This window comes from Amorphotheca resinae, assembly GCF_003019875.1.
Source record: "Amorphotheca resinae ATCC 22711 unplaced genomic scaffold M430scaffold_2, whole genome shotgun sequence".
Classification (NCBI taxonomy): domain Eukaryota; kingdom Fungi; phylum Ascomycota; class Leotiomycetes; order Helotiales; family Amorphothecaceae; genus Amorphotheca; species Amorphotheca resinae.
The window spans coordinates 720049-740074 of record NW_020194472.1 but is presented as its reverse complement, the minus strand read 5'-3'; the positions used below and the strand labels follow the sequence as shown (position 1 = coordinate 740074).

Here is a 20026-nt window from a genome sequence, read left to right as displayed (position 1 = left end):
TACTGAAAATAACGAAATAATATAAATGATAGGATAGAAATTAATGAATGCACCTCGGAGAATATTCTAATAGAAGTCAAAAAGTCTTTAGCCCTGCAGTTGTGATGATATCTCCATCTCCTGATCCAATTTAAGGAACAAAATACTCGTCCTTCAGATCTGGACATATAAAATTTGTAAATTCGTAGTTCAACATATGTCGTACTAGAAAAGTTTACTGAAGAACCATGTATACCTACCTATTGGCAAGAAAATAAAAACAGGGTTCAAAGGACTTGGAAGAGGAGGTTCAACTTTCAGCCTCGTATATAGCTACTCCACATTTCCAATAAGCGAGGCGGCGGGTTGCTCCAGGCTGACATCCTCCAAACGCGAGGAACGTCCATAAACAAACCCCCTCACCAAAACGCCGCACTCTCAATTGACGCAGCATGAAGGAGCGGTGACTCCAGCCTTCCAAACCTCGACACGGGCAACATGTCACACTTCCCACGATCGCCCGTCGCGGGCGGGCCCGGCATGAACCACATCATCAGCTCACTGAAAGCGGTGCAGATGAGCAGCACGGGGACCAGCAAAGCGGTGCTGCCCGCAGAGATCATCGCGTCGATTCTGGACTACCTGCCGGTGGCGGACCAGCTGGTGTTCGCGCGGACGTCGACGCGCATGCGCGAGATGGTGTACGAGGACTCGCGGTGGGTGCGGCGGCTGAAAGCGATGGGGGTGTGGAGTGATGGGGAGGCGCGGCGGCGGTTCGAGGATGCGCTGAGGAAGAGGAGGGAGATGGCGAGGATTAAGGCGGAGGAGGAGGGGAAGAGGATCGGCATTGGGGTTGGTGGGAGGACGATGCCGACGAGCACGACGTTGTTTGATGCGGGCGTGGAGGAGGATCGCTTGAGGAGGTCGGCTGAGTTGAATGAGAGAATTGCAGCGAGGGCGGAGGCGGATGGGTTGGAGAGCTTGACGATGTCGCCGCCGCTTTCGTCGAGGGGCGGGGCGACGAGAGCCCCGATGCTGAACGCGGAGGATCTGCTGAATGTGTTTGCGGATGTTAAATCCATTAGGGGGTCGGCGAGGGTCGAGTATGGGAAGATATACGCGGCGTTGGCGCCGTTCTACTTTGATCTGGTGCGGTCGAAGAGCCATATGGATCCTATTGTTTTCAGGGTCTATCGAGATCCGGAGCAGCAAGCCCGGATGTTATCGCATCTACAAGTGTTTGCCAAGAGTGATTGGGCACAGGGGTGGAGACAGCGGGAAGAAAAGCTGGAGACTATGGTTGGGATATTTGAGAACGCTGTCTTACGAGAGTTTGAGCAAGGCTATGAAGCTTGGGATATTGACGGCAGAATGCGTCGATATGCTCATGTCCTCGGCGTGCTGAATGGGGGCCATGCAGGGATAGAGCTATTCGTGCAAAAGCATCCCATTTTCTCGGATCGAGAAGTACTTCGTAATTCAATGGATTGCCTCAACCAAGCTCCCTCAGGGGGTATATCCCTCGATCCGTCTCGCAGCTTTCTGGCGAATCTTTCGAAGGAGTTGAACAAGCAGGCAGATATAATCGACCGGGTATTCCCAGAAGGGGAGGATGTATTGCAGATACTTCTGGACAAGGTGGGAGAGGATATTCTGATGGAATATGACACTGCTCTCTTTGACGAAGCGCACGCACGAAGTATACCTTCGTATTTAAAGGCAGTCTCGGGCATTTTCGAGCAGACTATGCAATTTGGCCTAAGCCTGAAACCCTCAAGAAACTCGGGCGATGATTTCCTCGAGAAAGTCAAGATGGTTGTTTCCAAGGTCTTCGAACCACATGTGGATCTGTATCTACAAGAAGAGCTTGATTATTTCAAGGGCCTGGCAGAGGCTGAAGTGGGGAATTGGGAGAATAAGCTTTCGGAACAAGAAGCTACGACGGAATCATTCTTCATGGCAAATTTCAATCGACAGGCAGACAAGAAAGACTTTCTGAGCTCCTTCAAGAAGGTAATCATGATGCCAGTGAACGTTCTACCCAGCTTACCGCTCTCGTCTCCATTTGCTGCCAGCAAACCTACGCCTACACCAACGATAGCAAGCTCGGCCAGCTTGACTCCCGCTGCGATATCCCCCGCCCCTTCGAGATCACCATCTCCAGGGGTGGTCCCGGGTGATAGAACTGGATCACCACTCCCTGCTGAGGCTCCAACAGATGAACTTGCTGCCAAAGCCGCTCTGATGGCTTCAAGGCTTGAGGGTATCCGGTCTTTATTCAGCATCGAAGTTGCATTAAATTTGACTCATGCTGCCAAAGCTAGTATTGAAAGGGCGGCGCTCTTTGTCCGTCTTGGAGGCCAGACCGGGGAGGAAGCTCGAGAGCAGTGCGAGGCGATTTTCGTTGACCTTCTTCAGATTCTTGGAAACCGGCATGTGAAGAGCGGATTCGATAAAGCCGTAGAGCACCTCTCAAAATACAACCCGCGGGAGGTCAGCGAGCATCAGCAGGGTGTGGCACCCCTGGTCACCTTCTTGGAACTTGTGAATGTTGGGGACTTAATTTCCCAGATGATAGACGTCTTCTATGAACAGCAACTCGCTGCCACCAAGCTAGCTGATCGAAACGACTTCCTCGATCCAGCTGGCAAAGCCAAGAAGAAATTCGAGCAGATGCTCGACGAGCGTGTAGCCGCCGGCTTGAACAAAGGCATCGACGTCCTGATGGACGAAGTCGAGTACGTCTGCGCCACGCTCCAGCCGCCCACCGACTACAACCCGCAGCCGGATGCGAACAGCAGCGCGGTCGACATGGACATCGGACCGACCAAGGCCGCCGAGCAGGTGGTTACGATAGTCGAGGCGCACACCAAGATGCTGGTTGGCAGCACAGACAAGAACATGCTGGATGTCTTCAACCAGGAAGTCGGCCTGCGCCTCTTCGCGGCGCTCTGCAAGCACCTCAAGCGCCAGCGCATCTCGACCGACGGCGCCGTCAAGTTGATTTCCGACATGAACCTCTACTTCGGCTACATCCGCACCCTGCGCAACCAGGACCTGCTGCAGTACTTCAAGGCCCTGCGCGAGCTGAGCCAGATCTACCTCATCGACCCGAAGCACGCCAAGGAGATGGCCACCATCATCGCCGACGGCGATCGCTTCCATGGCATCTTCCGCGCCGAAGAGGTTTATGAGTTTGCGGAGCGGAGGGCCGATTGGTATTCGGTGCGGAGGGATGTCGAGCGCGCCATGTATGGGATTGGCTGCTTGGCTATGTGAGTAAATGACAGTGGAGGAAGGTTCTTGATCATCGTATATAGTGATTAGTGATACCATATATAATGTTACGAAGTTGGCTCTCTGCAGGAGTCATGATTCTCTGGAACCTATTCAACGACTTTTTTTTGGGTCAAATTTGACATGCCGAACACCACCATGTATATGTAATGCACCCCTAGAACGCCCTATATCTCTGTCCCCCGCCTTGGTATATAACATTTCCCCTTACTTCAAACTCGAAAAGTCGAGTTTCCGCGCTACCTTCGTCCCGCGCTCATCATCCAAGATGCCTGGCCTCCTCTTCAAATCCTCCGTAACCTTCTCCTCCCCTCCCTTCTTCCTCGGCAAGTCCTCCTTGCGCGTCGGTTTCGGCTCGCTCGCCCACCACGCATGCTGCAGCGCCTCCCTAGCCGTGATCCTCTTCCTTGGATCCAGCACCAGCATGCTCATCAGCAGATCCACGCCTTCCTGGCCGGCCGTCCCAAACGTCGCCAGGTAGTGATCCTTGCCGCGCACGGGATTCGGCGGGTCGGGCACCGTGTATTCGGGCAGGGAGCTGACGCCCGGCCACACCTCCTCCGTTGGCGTCCCCACCGCTTGGCAGATCAGCGATACTTGGTGCACCTCGGTATCGCCCGCTATGTACGGCGTGCGGATGACGAGCTCGGCGAACACCAGCCCGACGGACCAGATGTCGACGGCGCCCGAGTAGTGCTTGGCGCCGAAGAGCAGCTCGGGCGGGCGGTACCAGCGCGTGATGACATTGGAGGTCATGAGGCGGTAGGGATCGGAGAAGGAGCGGGCCAGACCAAAATCCGCGAGCTTGACTTCGCCGTCGGCCGCGATCAGCAGGTTGTTGGGCTTGATATCCCGGTGCAGCACGAAGTTCTCATGGCAGAACCAGATGGCGCGGCAGAGCATGCCCATCCAGGCCTTGATGTCGGGCGCGCCGTAGCGCACGCCCTCGATGTCCTTGATCAGCATTTCGAGATCGCCGAGCGGGAGGTATTCGAGCACGAGGTTGAGGTTCTGGTCTTTGGAGGAGAAGACCGAGAGGAGGGAGATGATGTTCGGGTGCGAGAGCTCCTGTAGGTGTTTGAGCTCGCGAATGGCGTCAGGTGCCATGCCCTCGGTGTATTCCTTTTGCACTTTGATCTTTTTGATAGCCACGAGGTGCGAGGGATCGGTGCGGAGGTGGCCTAGGTAGACGTTCGCATAGGTACCTTCACCGAGTTTCTTTCCTGCATAGAGGTTAGTTGAATGGGGTCAGAATTCGATGGAGACGGCGCACCTTTGACGTATTTATGCTTCTCATCTTCATTCATCTGCTCTGCAAGATCAGGGCCCGCGCCGTTGATTGCATGCGCGGGCTCTGGAGTCGCGCCATTAGATGGTACTTGAGTTGTTGAGAGCTTGGACTTGGTAGCCGCAGTGGCTCTTTCAGAGCCTGGAGGTACGATGAGGGGCGAGACAGCCATAGTGCGGAATATGAGAGGAGAGATCAGCTAAGATAGTCCATCAGAGAGGGCGCTGGTGGACCAAGTCAAGCAAGACAAAGCAAGTCAAGGCATTCCGTGGCGCAAAGCTCAATCCCGCGCGGCTGAAGGAAACCGAACTCGTTGCAAGGCTGAATGCTAGACGAGATCACATGATAGAGGTCATGTGCCTGCGGGGTCCTGATCGGCCAGCTCGCTAAGGAAAAGGGGTCCAGGGCTAGCGATCGATGACTTCATCGGTGCCTCTTACTGTGACAACCTCACAGGGAGAAAATATATCTTATAACTAATTTGCACTGGTTTACTATTGTTTGTCGTGCAATTCTGGCAAATGAAGGGTATCAGCAGCCCTTAGAGATTCAAATCTTAAATCTCAATGATGTCAACCATCGCCTGCCTTGTTCCCCTTGCCACTTACAGCTTGTGCTGAGAAGTTGGATAGGTAAGGTATACCATATTCCCTTCCTATCCATTCATCAACCAATTCAGATGTTTCTTCTACCCTCGTGCTGTCTACTCTCCTCCTGATCTCTTCACCATCATCTATATCATCATCCCAATGAATCCAAAGCCAGCCATACACCAATCCACACCATGTGGGGAAGTATCATACTACGTTTATCAACTCCGACTCTCCGCTTTCTCTATGACACTCCGCACGGAGACTCCGGCTTGGTCCCCTAGCCCTCTTACTTGCTGGCCTCGGTAGTGAGTTCCAAGCGTGACTGCACGGGGCACATGAATGTAGTGTTGGTCAATGTATTTATTTATAGGTGCTAATGAGTGGATGGATGGCACTCCCCTGAAGGAATGAAGACGGAAGTTTTATAGATAGGACCCCCATGGAAAGGTGAATATGCTCACTATATTAATAGACCCTCCAATATTTCGAGGAAGTGAACATCCTAACGTAAAACAAAGACCCCAAGAAACCCTGATGGGCAAACGTATCCTGCGAAACGCCTTCATCCTACTCGTTCAGTATGTACAGCACATCAGCAATCGGAACCTGCATATATAATAGAGTGTGCAGTATAGGTGTGCAGTATAGTACAGCCAGTTTCCTCTCATCATGACCATTTCCTAACCAAGGCCCCGAGCCGACAAAACTCCAAACTGAACGCATACAGAGGGATAACAAGGGACGAACACAAAAATCGACAAGGCTGTTCGGGAATTTGGTGAGAATACAGCCGTAGTTCGTTGATGCTTTTAGATCTCTTCCGTGAACTTCGAGTCCCGTACAGGACTAACGCTTTTCTCTACAGGGTGAGAGGTAAGTGCCTCGTCGTCCCGTACAGGAGTAACGTGTTTCTCTACGGGGTGAGAGGTAAGTGCCTCGTCGAAGTTATCTCTCGCTTCCTGGAATTCTTCTTCATCCGCCGTACCAGCTATTTCCGTTGTGGAGACCGAGCTGACTTCTGACGCTCGACGCCCAGTCCTGCCTGCTGTTCTCTCCGGTTGAGACTCGAGGACCGGCTGCTCTTCTCTAGGAGCCTCTTTAACAGCCTCTCTAGCCTCCTCTCTAGCCTCCTCTCTAGGCCTGCCCGCCATGGCTACATCGCGCACTGAGGAGGGGTGAGCGCCGTGGAGACTCGCGGTGCTATTATTGGCACTTGCACCGGTCAGAGCAGCACCACCAACAAAACCCTCCTTCTTTGATTTCTCGTTCTCTGAAAGGGATCGGTTCTTCCGCCTCGAAAACCTACTCTTGAACCAATTTCTAACCCTCTTGTTCCCGGGCGGGCTCGCAGGCGGCGTAGGGGGAGTCTCGATCATGTTGTCTCTATTCGCAGCTGCGGCGAGCTCGCGCATACGCAAACTGGCCTGGTCTTCCATCGACGTACGGATAGGCGCCGGTTCGGAGACTGAGCGGCGTTGTGCAATTGCGACTGGTTCTTCCGCAACAGCCACGGGTGCAGCAACTGCTGGCTCAGTGACAGTTGGCTCAGTGGCTGCTGGTCCAGTGACTGCGGGCTCAGTGACAGCAGGTCCAGTGGCTGCGGGCTCAGTGACAGCAGGTCCAGTGGCTGCGGGCTCACTGACTGCTGGCTCAGTGGCAGCTGGCTCAGTGACTACTGCCTCCTCAGCTGATTCTGCCTCCTGAGCACCATGCCTTCCAGACTTGCGCTTTTCCTTTGCCCGTCGCGCCTCTTCCTTTTTGGCTGCCTTCTCTTCAGCCTTCCGCATCTTTTCCTCCTCTTTGTCTTGTTCTGTTACGAATTAGCTCGAGTTGGATCAGAAATAAAACAGGACTAGCATACGTTTCAGTTTCTTATTAATTGCCTTGGACTCCTTATCCCTTGTCTTCTGCTCAGTAGACTTCCTAGTATGGGTTTCTCGCTCCACTTTTAATGCCGCTTGGCGTTCTCTCTCCCCATCAGCGGCCTCATTGATTTCATCCAGAACTGGTTGGATATTTCTTTGGGCGACCATATCGATTTCGCTCTGATCAACAAACTTCCCACCACCAATATGGACCTTCCCATAATTCTCCACACGGTTCTCATTCTGTTCTTGCGCAGCAGCATGGGCCTTCAGCTCCCACTCACTAAGCAAGGAGGGAGCCACTTTGCCTGTATCGGCAAAAACTCTTTCATCCATGCCATGTAAACTTTGTCTCACATTTCGCTGTGCTGCAGCGATCAAGGCTTCCCGGTCTGCCTGCCGTTTCTTCGCGTCAACCTGGGATAGGCTACTAGAAAATAATGACATGTCCGCTCGAGTCTTGTTGGGCCGATCTTTATCCGGGGCCGTAGCGCCCTCACTTGTCGCTCGGCGTCTAGCTCTGCCCCTGGTTGAGATCCTCGACGTTGGCTGGGGGCTCCCATAGTAATCGCGGTATTCGCGATTTCGTGCATGCTCGTCATGCAGCCTGGCCAAACGTTCTTGGGCTAACTTTTGCGCCGCATCTTGAAGGTTGCTGAAGCGTCCTGGTTGTACTTCGTCATCGGATGTAGACGTCGAGACTCTTCTAGCGTGAGCCGCTGCGGCTCCATAATGGGCGTTCGAGGCGGCTTCAAACTGCCTCTGCTGCTGATTATACATTCCCTTAGCCATCGCAACAGCTGATGCGTGCAGGCTGTTCTGCCTGTTCAATTCATCGACCTCAGGAGCAACAGGCGGTTGAGATGTGTACATATCCCGTGGCAAGGCAGTGACTGGGTTGACTGCTCCGATCTCCGTGGAGGCATCGCCACGTCTCTGCCGTCTAGAAGCAGATGTGGCAGCCCTCAAGGCATTGGCGCTAGCATTCTTCTCATCTGGATAAGTCTCAACTTTGGCTTTGGGGTGCTCGACTGGCGTTGATTCGGCTCGTTTTCTACCTTGGGACATCGCGCCTGATGCAGCCATGACCGACCGCCTGCGGCCTAGATCGGTGTACCCGTAATCGAGCACAGGAGACAAGCCTCCGGTACTGTGCTTCCTCAGCGCCTGCGAGGCGGCAGAATTACCCCAGGATGAGGTTTGCGGCTGCCAGATATCGACCTTTCCGCCACCTCTCTGTGCTACGAGAGCCGCCTTGGCGCCATGTGAACTTTGTTCGGGTTGCCAGAGTGGCGGCATCTTATAATCCTTCGCCGATATGGCCGCAGCAGATGCGGATGCCGACGGATCTGGTTGCCAAAGCTCAAAGGGCTTCTGGTTTGCCCATCCTAGGCTTGCCGCGGCGCCGGCAGCTGAGTCGCTTCTTTTGAAGCCGGTAGAGGGATAGCTGGGAAGGTCTCGAGGATTCGCGTACTTGAGAGATGCTGCAGCGCCTGCAAACACAAATATCAGCCGACTGTTGGACGGGGTCCGCAGGTTCCGGGGACGTAACAAGGGAATAACTAACCAGCAGACGACAATCTGTAATCGCTGTCGAGGTATTCGTGCCCGGTTCTGGTTGCCGGGGTGACGAGCTCATCGTAGTTGGTAATATACAAGGCGGTTCTGGCGGCCTGATCCTCAAGCGTCGCGGATGATCTCTGAGGCTGACGGACCGTCTCGATTGGCCCCGTCGGCACAACCGACGTCGTCGCTGGTTGCACCTCGACCGCCATGATCGAGATGGAGTGGGGAAGTAACAAGGATGATCAGACGGGTGTATCTAGGATCGACGAAGGAAAAATGTGAAGAGGATATGTAGAGGAGAGGAGAGAGGGCCTCTGCTGTCTCCCTTCGACCAACTACAAGGGCACTCGATACGTGCTTGCTATAGCTTTGGCGATGCGATACTGGGACAGACGATACTCGATACTCGATACTCGATACTTGATACTCGTAGAATAACGGTGAAGGCTCGTCGAAGGAGAGGGAGGGGAGGGTTGAGGAAGAAAGCCGAGGTTTGCGGGGAGAATAATGATATTGCCCGTATATATAGATCTCATCATCATCACGGGCATCATCACGCCAGGGAGCTTCGCCCGGGGCAATCGAGTGATGATGTCATGGGCCAAGGCGCTGGGCAAACGATCCGCCGAGATCATGTGACCTAGACCCTGCCCATCTCTTCCCTGTTTCTTGGTTTCTGGTCAACAACAAGGGTCTATGTCACTCGCCATCGGACAATAATGATGGCTGCGCGGAGCTTTTATACAGAACCGGGGGTGTGGACGCTACCCTACGCAACTTTGTCTTACAGTTTTAGTTGGCCTTGCTCATATCTTGCTCCGTACGGACAACCGTCCGAAGGTGAAGTCACTATACTGCGGAGCCTGTACTCCAGAGTCCAGACCCTTTCCCGCGCCAATCTGATCGGCACCGGGTTATCCCCTGCGTCTCGGGCGTCTCGGGCGAGTCAGGGAGCGCAACGTTGACCTCAACTCTCCTTGCCTCAGCTCTCCTTTGTGAGCCCTTCTCGCCCTCCTTCTCCTGGCTCTAAGCCTCCACGTGGACAAGCTCCAACAAGTTTGCAGACCGCTCAATTGAGCCGCCCATTGGGAGGCTATAAATAGGCTGGAGATACCATGGCCAACGTCAAAGCGCCTGTGGAGGTGGACCCTGGTAAAGAAAATGTTAGACATCCGCTCGACAACATCCTGAATTTTCGCGATGTTGGGAAAACGATCAATGATTTCTTAGGAGAGAAGTATGAATCAATTTCTTCTCTTTCTTCATTACTACCCTCTCAACGTCCCAGTAGACAAAACAATTAGAAATGGCTGGTTGAAGCTGATTGTCCTGATAATAGACGTGTTGCGGAGGGACGGCTCTATCGCTCCGCCAGACCTGGTTAGTTTTTTGCCAGACCGTCGGTCTCGATGGCACTGGGTTGACCCTTATTTCAGACGATGCAACACCGTCTGATCGTGTCCGGCTACGTGAAGAATATAATATCAAGACCATCCTAGATTTGCGCACAGTGTGAGTAGTCTAGATCAATTTAGATAAAGCTCCTCTGACTACTGATAGGACCGAACATGAAAACCAAGCAAAGAAACGGGAAGCCCTTGCGGCACCTGTCCAGTCAAACGGTACCCTTGCAGAACCCGTGAAGATCCCCGGTATCAATTACCTTGAGGTCAATATCAATGGGAAGGGGTTTGAGCGCAGTCTCTTGTGGCGGCTGTCGACCTGGAGCTTAGCGTGAGCTCTATTCCCTCCTTTGGGTCAGCCCGCGTTTACCCTCACTGATCACACCTCAGGAAGTTACTTACGCTGACGGCTTTCGGATACCGCATGGAAGCAGTCAGTATCCTCGGACGAGAAGTCTTGCAACCCCGCGGTCTTATTGGGCTGGGATTCGATTCGATCGACCACTGCGGGCCCGAAATCGCCGAAGTAGGTCTTGCTCTACCCCTTTCACTATCCATAATAACCATTTTCAGAGTCTCAGAGCATTCACATCTCTCCCTAACTATGGGATTCTAGTCCACTGTACCCAAGGCAAAGATCGTACCGGTCTCATCATTGCCTTGATTCTTTTCCTGCTTGAAATCCCTCTCAGCGCAATAACAAATGATTATTGCATGAGCGAAGAAGAACTGCTTCCAGAGAAGGAGAGCAGAATGGCGGAGATTCAATCCATTGGTCTCACGGAGGAATTCGCACGTTGTCCCAAGGACTGGGTCGAGAAGATGGACGAGTATATTCGCGAGAGGTATGGAGGGGTACAAGAATATTGCCGCGTGATCGGATTCGGGGATTTGGAGCAGGAGAGCCTGCTGCTAAACTTAACGCATAAACGAGATGTCTAGGAGGGGCCTCGTCCGTCAATGTATAAATTCCTGCTCTCTTCATGAACTGTGCATTCTCCCGCATGTAGTGCTGCTGAGCGAGCTCGACAGTTCACAAAACCTTTATCTAAGGCTCTCGGTGGACTAGCTCTTAATATCCCGGGGATCAAGAATAAGATACCATTACCACAGTTTCAATACTGAGAAAGTGGAAGTTGAAGATACAAGTTACCAAATTAAGTAATCCATCGTGAATAGCATCAAGCATTTCTACCTTTCTGATTACGATGATCTATCAAACTTATTTACTACGATTAAAATCCATTATCTGCTCAAATAGCAGAGAGTAAGGTACCTACCTACATAGGTATCCCCTGACGTGTGCCATCTCGCAGTAAACGATGATTAGGTATTCTCTATGAAACCACCTACATAACAATCCAATATGCCAGCGAATTCGTTCCAACCTAGGAATTCATTTGTGTTGTAGAAACGGGTATTGACTCGCCTCCTTTCTCTTGATATCCAAAGCTGATAGCGTCTTTCTTTCTTGCTGTGGAGGAAATCCCAAGAAACTTGATCTTGGAGATGCTTTTAGGTAGGAGAAAGGGATAGGGATTGACTTATGGTGAGGATGGTCTTGCTTTTCTTTATGATGTGGACAAGCCGTTCGTTTCCTGGGGCTCGAGGGGAATGTAGGGCATTGGCACGCTTATTGCCGCGCCTTGGTGTATCCAGCATCCTTTATGGTCTCAGGGTTTGAAGATGGAGCTATGCAGAATCGATTAAAGCAAGAAACTTCCTTGGGTGAGAGAAGAAGCCAAAGGAATGCAAGGGGTTCCAGAGTGCAACGTCAAACGATTTAAACGTAAGGCCATTGTTAAAAACTTGCATGGATTCAGCTAGAACCTAGTTTAAATATCAGAAAAACAACGCCCAACCAATACCAGTCTCTCCCAGTATTGATCACCAACACCCAGTCCATCATGATGCCGCCGCAACTGGACCTTCTCCACCGGGTATTAACTACACCTGGGTCAGCGCCCCAGAAGTCATGAATAGAGCAGGGTACTTGCCATGCAGATGTTGTTTCCATTTAGAAGAATTTTCGAAAGCTTAGTGTGGTTTCCTGAGTAGTCGCTACAAACAAGCAGGTAAATAGGAGGACAGGACCAAGGGTGATGCATCCTTACAACTCTGTGACATCCTCTAGCACCATATCTGAAAGCTAATCAGCAACGAGAGTTTGAGTAACAAGGCAATTCAAATACTTACTGACATAGTCATCAAAGCCAAGGAGGGTACCGCTGAATTCTGGAGACGCCGTCATGATTTGTGCACCGAGATTTACAGAGCATGGGGAGCATACCCTTGTCGCCCTTCATGACAACCCAAATCTTAGATCCCACACACTTGTCGATAAGCTCTGGTGAGAAAGTCAGACAAGGAGCCTGGCAAGGGGGCTGGAACCACATACCTAGAGGCAATAATTGTGAGGCCATAGCGAAACCGTTTTGTGCGAAGAACACAAATCTGTAAACGGGAACGTCAGTTAGATAAAGAGAATACGAATGCATACTAGATTTGAATCCCATGAGAGAGGACACCAATCAAAGGCGCTCTTTCGCTCCCAGCATAGGACCAGACACAAGACACAGAGGCCAAGGGCCAGCCATAGCAGAATTCGAGGCACGTGAAGCCATACCTATGTTGAAAGAGAGAAAGAAAGAAAGCAATTGCACATACCAAAGATAGAACTGGGGTATTCACAGAGAAGAATGAATATCGCTCATCAGATCCTGAGTTACCTGACAGATGTTCGGTTCGTGAATCTGGCGTCTTTCGTTTGGTCACCTGCAATCTTTCTAGAGATTCTGAAGTTCTCGTGATTCCGATGTTTGCTCGGTTTGCATCATCCTCGACTTCGCTCGCGCGCGGCAGGCAACGGCGCGTCTGCCCGCCTCACCCATTGAGTAGAGAGACATACTCCAACTCTTTGATATGCGCTCGCGTCATGCTCCTTAGTGGCCATGGAGCATCACGGATGGGCAAGGCAATACGACGGCCGGCTATCGTTGCAGTGGCAGACGTGGGGGATTCTTCAAGTCTTGTTTTTAATGGCATGAGGTCAACAACCGCTTTGTCTAGGATGGGACAGTCCTTGTACGTATATATACATTTATCTTCATAGAATATGGAAGTTACTAAGATTCATATGTAGTTCTTCTGCCGCTCGTCCTTCCATACCCAGCCTGCAGAGATTATGGAACCCAAGCTGCGCTATTGTGTTCAGGGGGAACTCCAGGATCAATACTCCTCGAACCATAAGTACGACAATTGGGGCGGATGTTGGGCAGGATCACTCGAAAGCGGAGGCTAGGTCTACCTCAGAAACCACCGCCGTGGAAATATCCAGCGTTCCAGCCATAGATGGTACAGCAGAAGCAAACCCGCCAGCAGACGAAAGTCTGCTGGAAGATCCAGAGCAGAATGAAGTCCCACTATCAACAACATTGTTCAAGATGTCCGAAGAGATATTTCGCGGAGCGAAAAATGCGGCGCCGGGCTCGCCCGAATCCTTCTGGTCCCATACCTTGTACCGCGGCCCAGTAGTAGATGGAGTGGAAACCAAAGTCAAAGTCCACTACTGCAAAAGCAAGCATACAACGGAGAGGGTTTTGGAACAATACTTCCGTGGCAAGAAAGTGCTTGGCTTCGATATTGAGTGGAAACCGGATTCGAATAGGAACTCAGGAATCAAGAAAAACGTGTCCTTGATCCAACTAGCCAGCGAGGACCGAATAGCCCTCTTCCATATCGCGCTATACCCGGGGGACAGAATCCAGGACTTGGTTGCCCCCAAACTCAAGGAAATCATGGAGGATCCATCTATCAGCAAGGTTGGTGTGGCGATCAAGGCCGACTGCACCCGTCTTCGAAAGTTCCTAAACATCAATGCCAAAGGGCTTTTCGAACTCAGTCACCTCTACAAACTGGTGAAATTCTCCTCGTCGAAAGACTTCAAGCTCATCAATAAAAAGCTGGTCTCGCTCGCTACTCAGGTCCAAGAACATCTTCATCTGCCTATGCTCAAAGGAGAAGTCAGAGGCAGTGACTGGAGCCAGGCATTGGCTATGGATCAGATTATTTATGCAGCTTCTGATTCTTACGCTGGAGTGCATCTTTATGATACCCTAGAAATAAAGCGTAAAGCTCTAGATCCAACCCCACCCCGTCCATACCACGCCGAAGAAAATAAACCCATCCGTCTCGCCGAAGGCGTAGAAATCCCTACCGACGAGGACCTCGATCCCGACGAGCTCGAACCCTCCACGACATCAAAACGGAAGTACACGAAGCTCACCCCCTCCTACCTAGAATCCGCCGCCGAGACCCTCGAGCTAGATCCCGACTTCGACATCCAGGCCCCCACCGCCAGCTCCCCAACCACCACCCGATCCAGAACCCCATCTAAATCATCCCGTGCTCCAAAACATCCCGCCGTGCTTGCCGCTGATGCGCTTTCCGTCTCCTACCGCGCTTCGCATCCTAAGAACCGCGCCGCGCCGGCCTCGCTCCGCTGCTATTTCCTCTGGTATCATAATCCCGATCTCTCGCTACAGGACATAGCGGCGCTGCTTCGCGAAGTGCCGTTGCAGATAACGACGGTGGTGAATTATATCCTGGAGACAATTAAGTTGGAGAAGTTACCGTTTGAGAAGGAGAGGCTGAAGAGCGTGTTGGGGATGCTGCCCAAGGATGTGGTTTGGGGTCGGTACAGGACTTTGGCAAGGGCTTGCGATCAGCTCCCGAGAGGTGATGAGAGTAGAGCGGTTGAGGGGAACTAATTGAGGTTGGACTTATCATAGAACCTGGGGTATGGGCAATATGTATATGGATTGTAGATTATATCCGTGGCGTTGGTTTGGTGCGCCCTCGAAAGATAGACATATCACAGGATAATGCTCAGAGTCAAATTCGGAGACTCAAGAAGATTCCATGACTATAATGCATTTGTGAACTTCTATTTAACACTAATAACATTGCTTCTTCTATATAATTGAGAATGTCCTCGCGTCTTTAGTCTGCCATCCCACAGCTCAAGGATGACAGGTCTGAAATAAGACGGAGATCAGGCGTCGGACCCCACAGCCTCGCGGCGGGTTTCTCGACGCGCTTGTCTTGATGTCGCGCTGGCCCGAAGGCATAACTTGTGATCTACCAGCCAATAAAGGGGGCTGGAGACGTGGTAATCTGTCCGCAGCGCGTATTGAATGTATGAGACAGGATTTATGATCTGCAAGCCATAGCCATGTAAGGGCTGAGACCTGGTACTCTGCTCTGGTGAAGGATTCAATCTGGGAGACATGATATCTGATCTGCCAGCCATTGAAAGGAGCTGGAGAGGTAGAAATATGTTCGCGTAGTTGGGCCCAAGTCGAAAAACGCAAAAAGAAAACAAAAAGCAAGAAGAGCAAAGCAAGAGCAATTGTCAAAGTAATGTATGGCGTAGTGTCGTAGACCGATCCTCCCGTCCCCAAGCAAGAAGAGCAAAGCAAGAGCAAAGAGCAAAGCAAGAGCAATATGTAGTGTGTGGTGTAGTGTCGAAGATCCCCAAAACCCTCCAAGCAAAAGCAAGAAGAGCAAGAAGAGCAAAGCAAGAGCAAAGCAAGAGCAATATGTAGTATGTGGTTGTAGTGTCGAAGATCCCCAAAGCCCCCAAGCAAAAGCAAAAGCAAAAGCAAAAGGCAAGGTAAAGTGAATTGTCGTAGTAGCGTGTTGTTGATGGCCTGGAGTTGTTGTGCTGAAAGTGTTGAAGGAAGGGTTAAGAGTAAGGAATTTATATGAAGGGAGGGAGCCTCGCTTACGCTGGTGATCGAGCGAGAGCAAAACAACCACCCAGCACGTGACATTTCGCGCTCGAAAACTGAGTGAATATGAAATGTCCCCCATCAGAAGCTCCTCATATAACGAAATAAGGCTTTTGATCTCACCGTTCAGCAGGATGGTGTGGTGGTTGTTTACTCAGCCGCTTCACTATCTACAGCTGGTATTGGAAGATGTGAGTAACGTCACCCTTCTTAAATCCATCCCTTGAGCCACAGAAGTGGAGGGGGCAGTGAGTTCAAGCTCTAAGCTTGGTATTGGGATTAGCCCTTCGCGGGGCTTAACCTTAAAATCAGTTGACACCTACTGGTGTCTATACACAGCTCTTCGTGCACGCGCAGTGCAATCTTTCCTCACCTTGGGACGCCTTGGTGACCTCGAGAAGAAGAGCGGAGATTAGACTCATGGGGGGTACATAGAACCAAGGCCCGAAAGGAGTGAAACAGTCTCCCGTAGGATTACCCTGGCTCTTGAGAGTCGACCCGTATGGGCGTTGAGGAACCGTGGAGGCGTGAGTGTACACGACCGTAGAAACACCAGCCCTCCTGGGGACTAATCTCCAAGACTTTAAAAATCCGCAAGGATTTTCCACGAGATCTGAAGGCATTCGGATCTCCGAGTTTTGCCATTTTGGTTTATCTTGATAGATCTCTGACTCTTGAGAAACAAGCGTAGTATCAAAAAAGGAGAGTAGCAGAACATAAACGCGTTTAACCGACCCGCCTCCGCTTGTTTCGATACAATCTGGCCTTCTGATCATTTCAACAATAGGCAATGAATTATCATATATGCTCGCTTGAGCGATCTATATTACAAGGCCGCCATAGAACATAGGAGTGGAACAAAGTAATATACAAAATACACGTACATGTTGCTGACCATTACGGGCCTACAGCAGCGGCCTTCGCATCCGCCTCACCTACAGCTTCGGGCTCCTGAGATGAGATCCCCATGTCCTTGGTCTCCCAGGTGCCGTCGACCCAGGGTTTCTTCTCTCCGAGGAACACCAGCCGTCCTTCATCCTTCTCCAATGCCTCGACAACATATTTCTGCGCGACCTCCCGCACTTGATCTTTAGTCACGTCCAACATTCGCTCGCGACGCTCTTGCATCATCTCATCTGATACGCCTGATAAGAAGCGTGTCATTCCTTCATCGCTGACGGCCTGAGGTGCATCGACGCTTTGGAAAACAGATAGTTTGGCTTCTTCAAGGTCTCGATCGGTCCACTCCTTCTCAACAGCCCATTGGCCAGCATTGCGTATGATGGTCATGGTATTTTGAGGGTTCGGGTCTCTGTAGGAATAGAATCCGAAGATGCCATCCATGCCACGCGAATACGCACCTCCGCCATAAGCCCCTCCCTTTTCCCGAATCTCGTGGTGCAAATGCTTGTGAGTTAGGAGCTGAGCGAGTATCTGAAGAGGCGCACCAGCTGGTGATGTGTATGATACAGTTGGGACGGCGAGAGCACCGTAGTATACTTGATACGGAAGTGGGAAGAAGCTCTTCGCATTCCTCGACAAATCTGGGGTAGGGATCCGGACCGAAGAGGACTCGTTTCTAGGGAGTGAAGACAGGAACTTCTGAAGAGCTGCTTCGTTGTTGGAGACGCTCTCACCGCCACAGGTCACTGCAGTTCGGAACGTGCTCGAGCCAGAAAATGCCAACTGTTGAATAGCTTTGAGCTTCTCAATCACATCAGCGAGTCCCTCTGACTCTGGTCGTGAGGCAAGCGATGTGACGAGCTTGACCTGCGATAGGCCGCCGATTTCTTCCTTCAATCGGCCATATTTTGTCAGCCCAGCCTCGGCATAGCCCCTGGCATATACGTGACCAGAAGAGGCAATGTTGTTGACCGCACCATCTGCCGCGCCCTGAAGAAGTTGTCTAATACGAAGCTCGGCCTCGGGGCTGTCGAAGTCTGTTTCAAGCACGAGCTTTCGCAGCAGTTGGAACATTTCAGGTACGTTACGGTCCAAAGCTGTTCCGGAGAAACTCATACCTTCGGTAACCGATCTGAAGTCAGTGGGCGAAGGAGAGGCATGATATCCAACAGTAACGCCACCAGTCTTGAGCTTCATCAGGTCTTCAAGCTGCTCCATTGACATGTCTCTCGTTCCTAATCTCATTACAGAGTCTGTGAAAAGTGGAATGAGAGCTCTGAGTTCGTCTGGCAAGTTCTCGAACGTGTTCACAGCCCTGAAATAGGTAAGACCATTGGTTGGTGCCTCTCGCCATTGAACATTGACATTATCAATCTTTGAATCTCTCAACTCATGTGTTTCTTGTTGCCGGGGAATATCTTTGACATGTACTGTTGGCAGACAGCTGAGGTCTTGGGTATTTGATTTTCCTTGCTCTTCAAGGAGCTCCAACTCCCTTTTCTCTAACTGCTTGCGAGCCTCTGTTTCGCTCCCCGCCTGTTTTGTAACTTCAGCGATCTTAACGGCGAGACGAGCAGCCTCTTCCTGGACAAGTTCATCGCCGTATGTTGCTGATGGAGTCATCGTGAAGGTCAGGGTATTGTCATTCAGAAGATATTTCTTTAATAAGCCTTCAAGATAACCACCCTTCGCAAACTCTTTCTCGAAGGCTGCCACTGTGTCGTTCCAAGCCAGAGATTCAAAGGGATCCACACCTTCGAACCACTTGGGCTTGATGCGTTGCATAAGACGCATACCAAACTTAGCAGTTTTATGTTTCAGGCTCAGCTCCAGTTGATGGAGATACCCATCAATCTTTGACTTTTCAAACCCATTTTCGTAGGCCTCTTGGAAAGTCTTGTGGATGGCTTCCTTGACTTTAGGAACGTCGCTCTCCTTGACACCAGTGAGGCCGACGGAGAAGATTCCTACCCTTCCTGAAGTGTCAAACCCACTGTTTGGACTCCAGTCAGTGCCAAGGCCAGCCTCGATAAGGTTCCGGTACAAGGGCGACCCATACCCATCCATCAATAGGGCAGACAGCAGACCAAGCGAGAAGGTCTCTAGGATATTGGCCGAGTCCCCCATTAGCCACGATGTGGAGGTCTTATATTGCATGTCCTTGTCCACCAGCGGGTCGACTGGTCCAGAGACTGTGATATGTTGGGGCCCGCCGGAGAGATCAATCGGTCTCCGTATTTCCATATCCCCCTGGATTCGCTCGAAGGCGCTGAGTTGAGCATTTACCTCTTTCAGGTGATCCGCAAGAGGCATATCACCATATGTGAAGACTTTAGCATTACTAGGATGGTAATGCTCAGCATGGAATTTCTTCAGTTGCTCATATGTCAAGTCCGTCATCTTCTGAGGATCTCCGCCAGAATTGTTGATGGCAGGGAAGATGTGATCCTGGAATCTGATATAGTACAGATATCCAGCGTCGGACATCTGTCCCTTCATTTCATTGTAAACCACCCCCTTGAAGACGAGTTTGCTGTCCTCTGGTTTCGCCGAATCCTCAGCCTCCGCAACCCGAGGGTTCTCGGGGCCAATCCTCCATCCTTCTTGTGTAAAATCTGTCTGTTTCAATAACGGATGTAATGTGGCGTCGAGATAAACGGACATCAAATTCTTGAAGTCCTGTTCATTGGTGGTGGCGAAAGGATAGAAGGTATGGTCGGAAGCAGTGAAGGCATTCATGAAATTCGAAAGAGTTCGAGGGAGCATTTTGAAGAACGGGTCACGAATAGGATATCTACAAACACTCAGCCAGGGTTCATTAAAAGATGGGATGCTAGCTACTTTTCGCTGCCACATAGTGTTGTATGCTCCAGGATATGAGGCACACCTGTATCGTCAGGAGGGTTGGTCTTGAACCCAATCGAGAACACATTGTTCTTGTCTTCCCGCGCAACATGAAGATAATCAGCGCCGGTCTTGTCGTGCTGCAGATGGAGCGCCGTCAGCTCGAGTTCCGGGACATGCTTCGCGCGCAAGAGAGTGAAGCCGTGCAGCTTCTCTCCGGGCTTGGGATACTGGGCGAGCTCGGTGACGCCTTTCCGGACGACGCCTTTGGATGCGGTGCGCAACATCCTGAACCCTTGATGGTAGAAGTTGTCAAATGTGTTTATTTATCACAACCTACACCAGCGCATAGGAGGTGAGTAAGAAGAAAACGACTCTTTATGGAGGAGCTCGCTCTGGGATCGCCTAAAAGCATAAAAATATTACATAACCAGCACCCTTGCACAATTTATATGTCAGCCGCAGCAGCCAATCAGCATGCCGCGGCAGTTCTTTG

The 20026-nt window shown here is 51.2% G+C and overlaps 8 protein-coding genes across 8 annotated transcripts; 3 read left to right on the top strand and 5 right to left on the bottom strand.

The window, feature by feature from the left end:
* The first annotated feature begins 380 nt into the window (after positions 1 to 380).
* M430DRAFT_33001 (hypothetical protein) lies at positions 381 to 3608 on the top strand. The gene has a single exon (XM_024866271.1). It carries the CDS (start codon positions 478 to 480, stop codon positions 3256 to 3258), a length of 2781 nt encoding a protein of 926 aa, XP_024723810.1. The 5' UTR covers positions 381 to 477; the 3' UTR covers positions 3259 to 3608.
* On the bottom strand, positions 3484 to 4736 carry M430DRAFT_25036 (hypothetical protein; the record flags this gene model as incomplete). Its single annotated transcript, XM_024865182.1, has 2 exons — positions 3484 to 4499; positions 4550 to 4736. The coding sequence occupies 2 exons, from the start codon at positions 4734 to 4736 to the stop codon at positions 3484 to 3486; spliced, it is 1203 nt and encodes a 400-aa protein (XP_024723809.1).
* Positions 4737 to 5533: 797 nt separating this feature from the next.
* Positions 5534 to 9072, bottom strand: M430DRAFT_63807 (hypothetical protein). Its single transcript, XM_024869080.1, has 3 exons — positions 8590 to 9072; positions 7019 to 8515; positions 5534 to 6967 (listed from the first exon to the last, which is right to left on the bottom strand). Exons 1-3 carry the CDS (start codon positions 8795 to 8797, stop codon positions 5967 to 5969), a joined length of 2706 nt encoding a protein of 901 aa, XP_024723808.1. The 5' UTR covers positions 8798 to 9072; the 3' UTR covers positions 5534 to 5966.
* A 427-nt stretch (positions 9073 to 9499) lies between these two features.
* On the top strand, positions 9500 to 11162 carry M430DRAFT_32997 (hypothetical protein). The gene is made up of 6 exons (XM_024866270.1): positions 9500 to 9825; positions 9928 to 9968; positions 10025 to 10100; positions 10149 to 10322; positions 10382 to 10517; positions 10565 to 11162. The coding sequence occupies exons 1-6, from the start codon at positions 9704 to 9706 to the stop codon at positions 10931 to 10933; spliced, it is 918 nt and encodes a 305-aa protein (XP_024723807.1). The 5' UTR covers positions 9500 to 9703; the 3' UTR covers positions 10934 to 11162.
* Positions 11163 to 11857: 695 nt separating this feature from the next.
* Positions 11858 to 12761, bottom strand: M430DRAFT_114707 (hypothetical protein). Its single transcript, XM_024861567.1, has 7 exons — positions 12659 to 12761; positions 12390 to 12445; positions 12282 to 12338; positions 12188 to 12226; positions 12106 to 12133; positions 11989 to 12052; positions 11858 to 11938 (listed from the first exon to the last, which is right to left on the bottom strand). The coding sequence occupies exons 2-7, from the start codon at positions 12412 to 12414 to the stop codon at positions 11897 to 11899; spliced, it is 255 nt and encodes an 84-aa protein (XP_024723806.1). The 5' UTR covers positions 12415 to 12445; positions 12659 to 12761; the 3' UTR covers positions 11858 to 11896.
* A 194-nt stretch (positions 12762 to 12955) lies between these two features.
* Positions 12956 to 14913, top strand: M430DRAFT_114703 (hypothetical protein; the record flags this gene model as incomplete). The annotated part of the gene is made up of 2 exons (XM_024861566.1): positions 12956 to 13075; positions 13134 to 14913. Coding segments are annotated over 2 exons (1747 nt in total), but the record flags the coding sequence as incomplete, so codon positions are not given.
* M430DRAFT_199449 (hypothetical protein) lies at positions 14887 to 16041 on the bottom strand. The gene has a single exon (XM_024864189.1). The coding sequence runs from the start codon at positions 15823 to 15825 to the stop codon at positions 15013 to 15015; it is 813 nt and encodes a 270-aa protein (XP_024723804.1). The 5' UTR covers positions 15826 to 16041; the 3' UTR covers positions 14887 to 15012.
* A 451-nt stretch (positions 16042 to 16492) lies between these two features.
* On the bottom strand, positions 16493 to 19880 carry M430DRAFT_39325 (hypothetical protein). Its single transcript, XM_024867309.1, has 2 exons — positions 19528 to 19880; positions 16493 to 19480 (listed from the first exon to the last, which is right to left on the bottom strand). The coding sequence occupies exons 1-2, from the start codon at positions 19815 to 19817 to the stop codon at positions 16681 to 16683; spliced, it is 3090 nt and encodes a 1029-aa protein (XP_024723803.1). The 5' UTR covers positions 19818 to 19880; the 3' UTR covers positions 16493 to 16680.
* Positions 19881 to 20026: the final 146 nt, after the last annotated feature.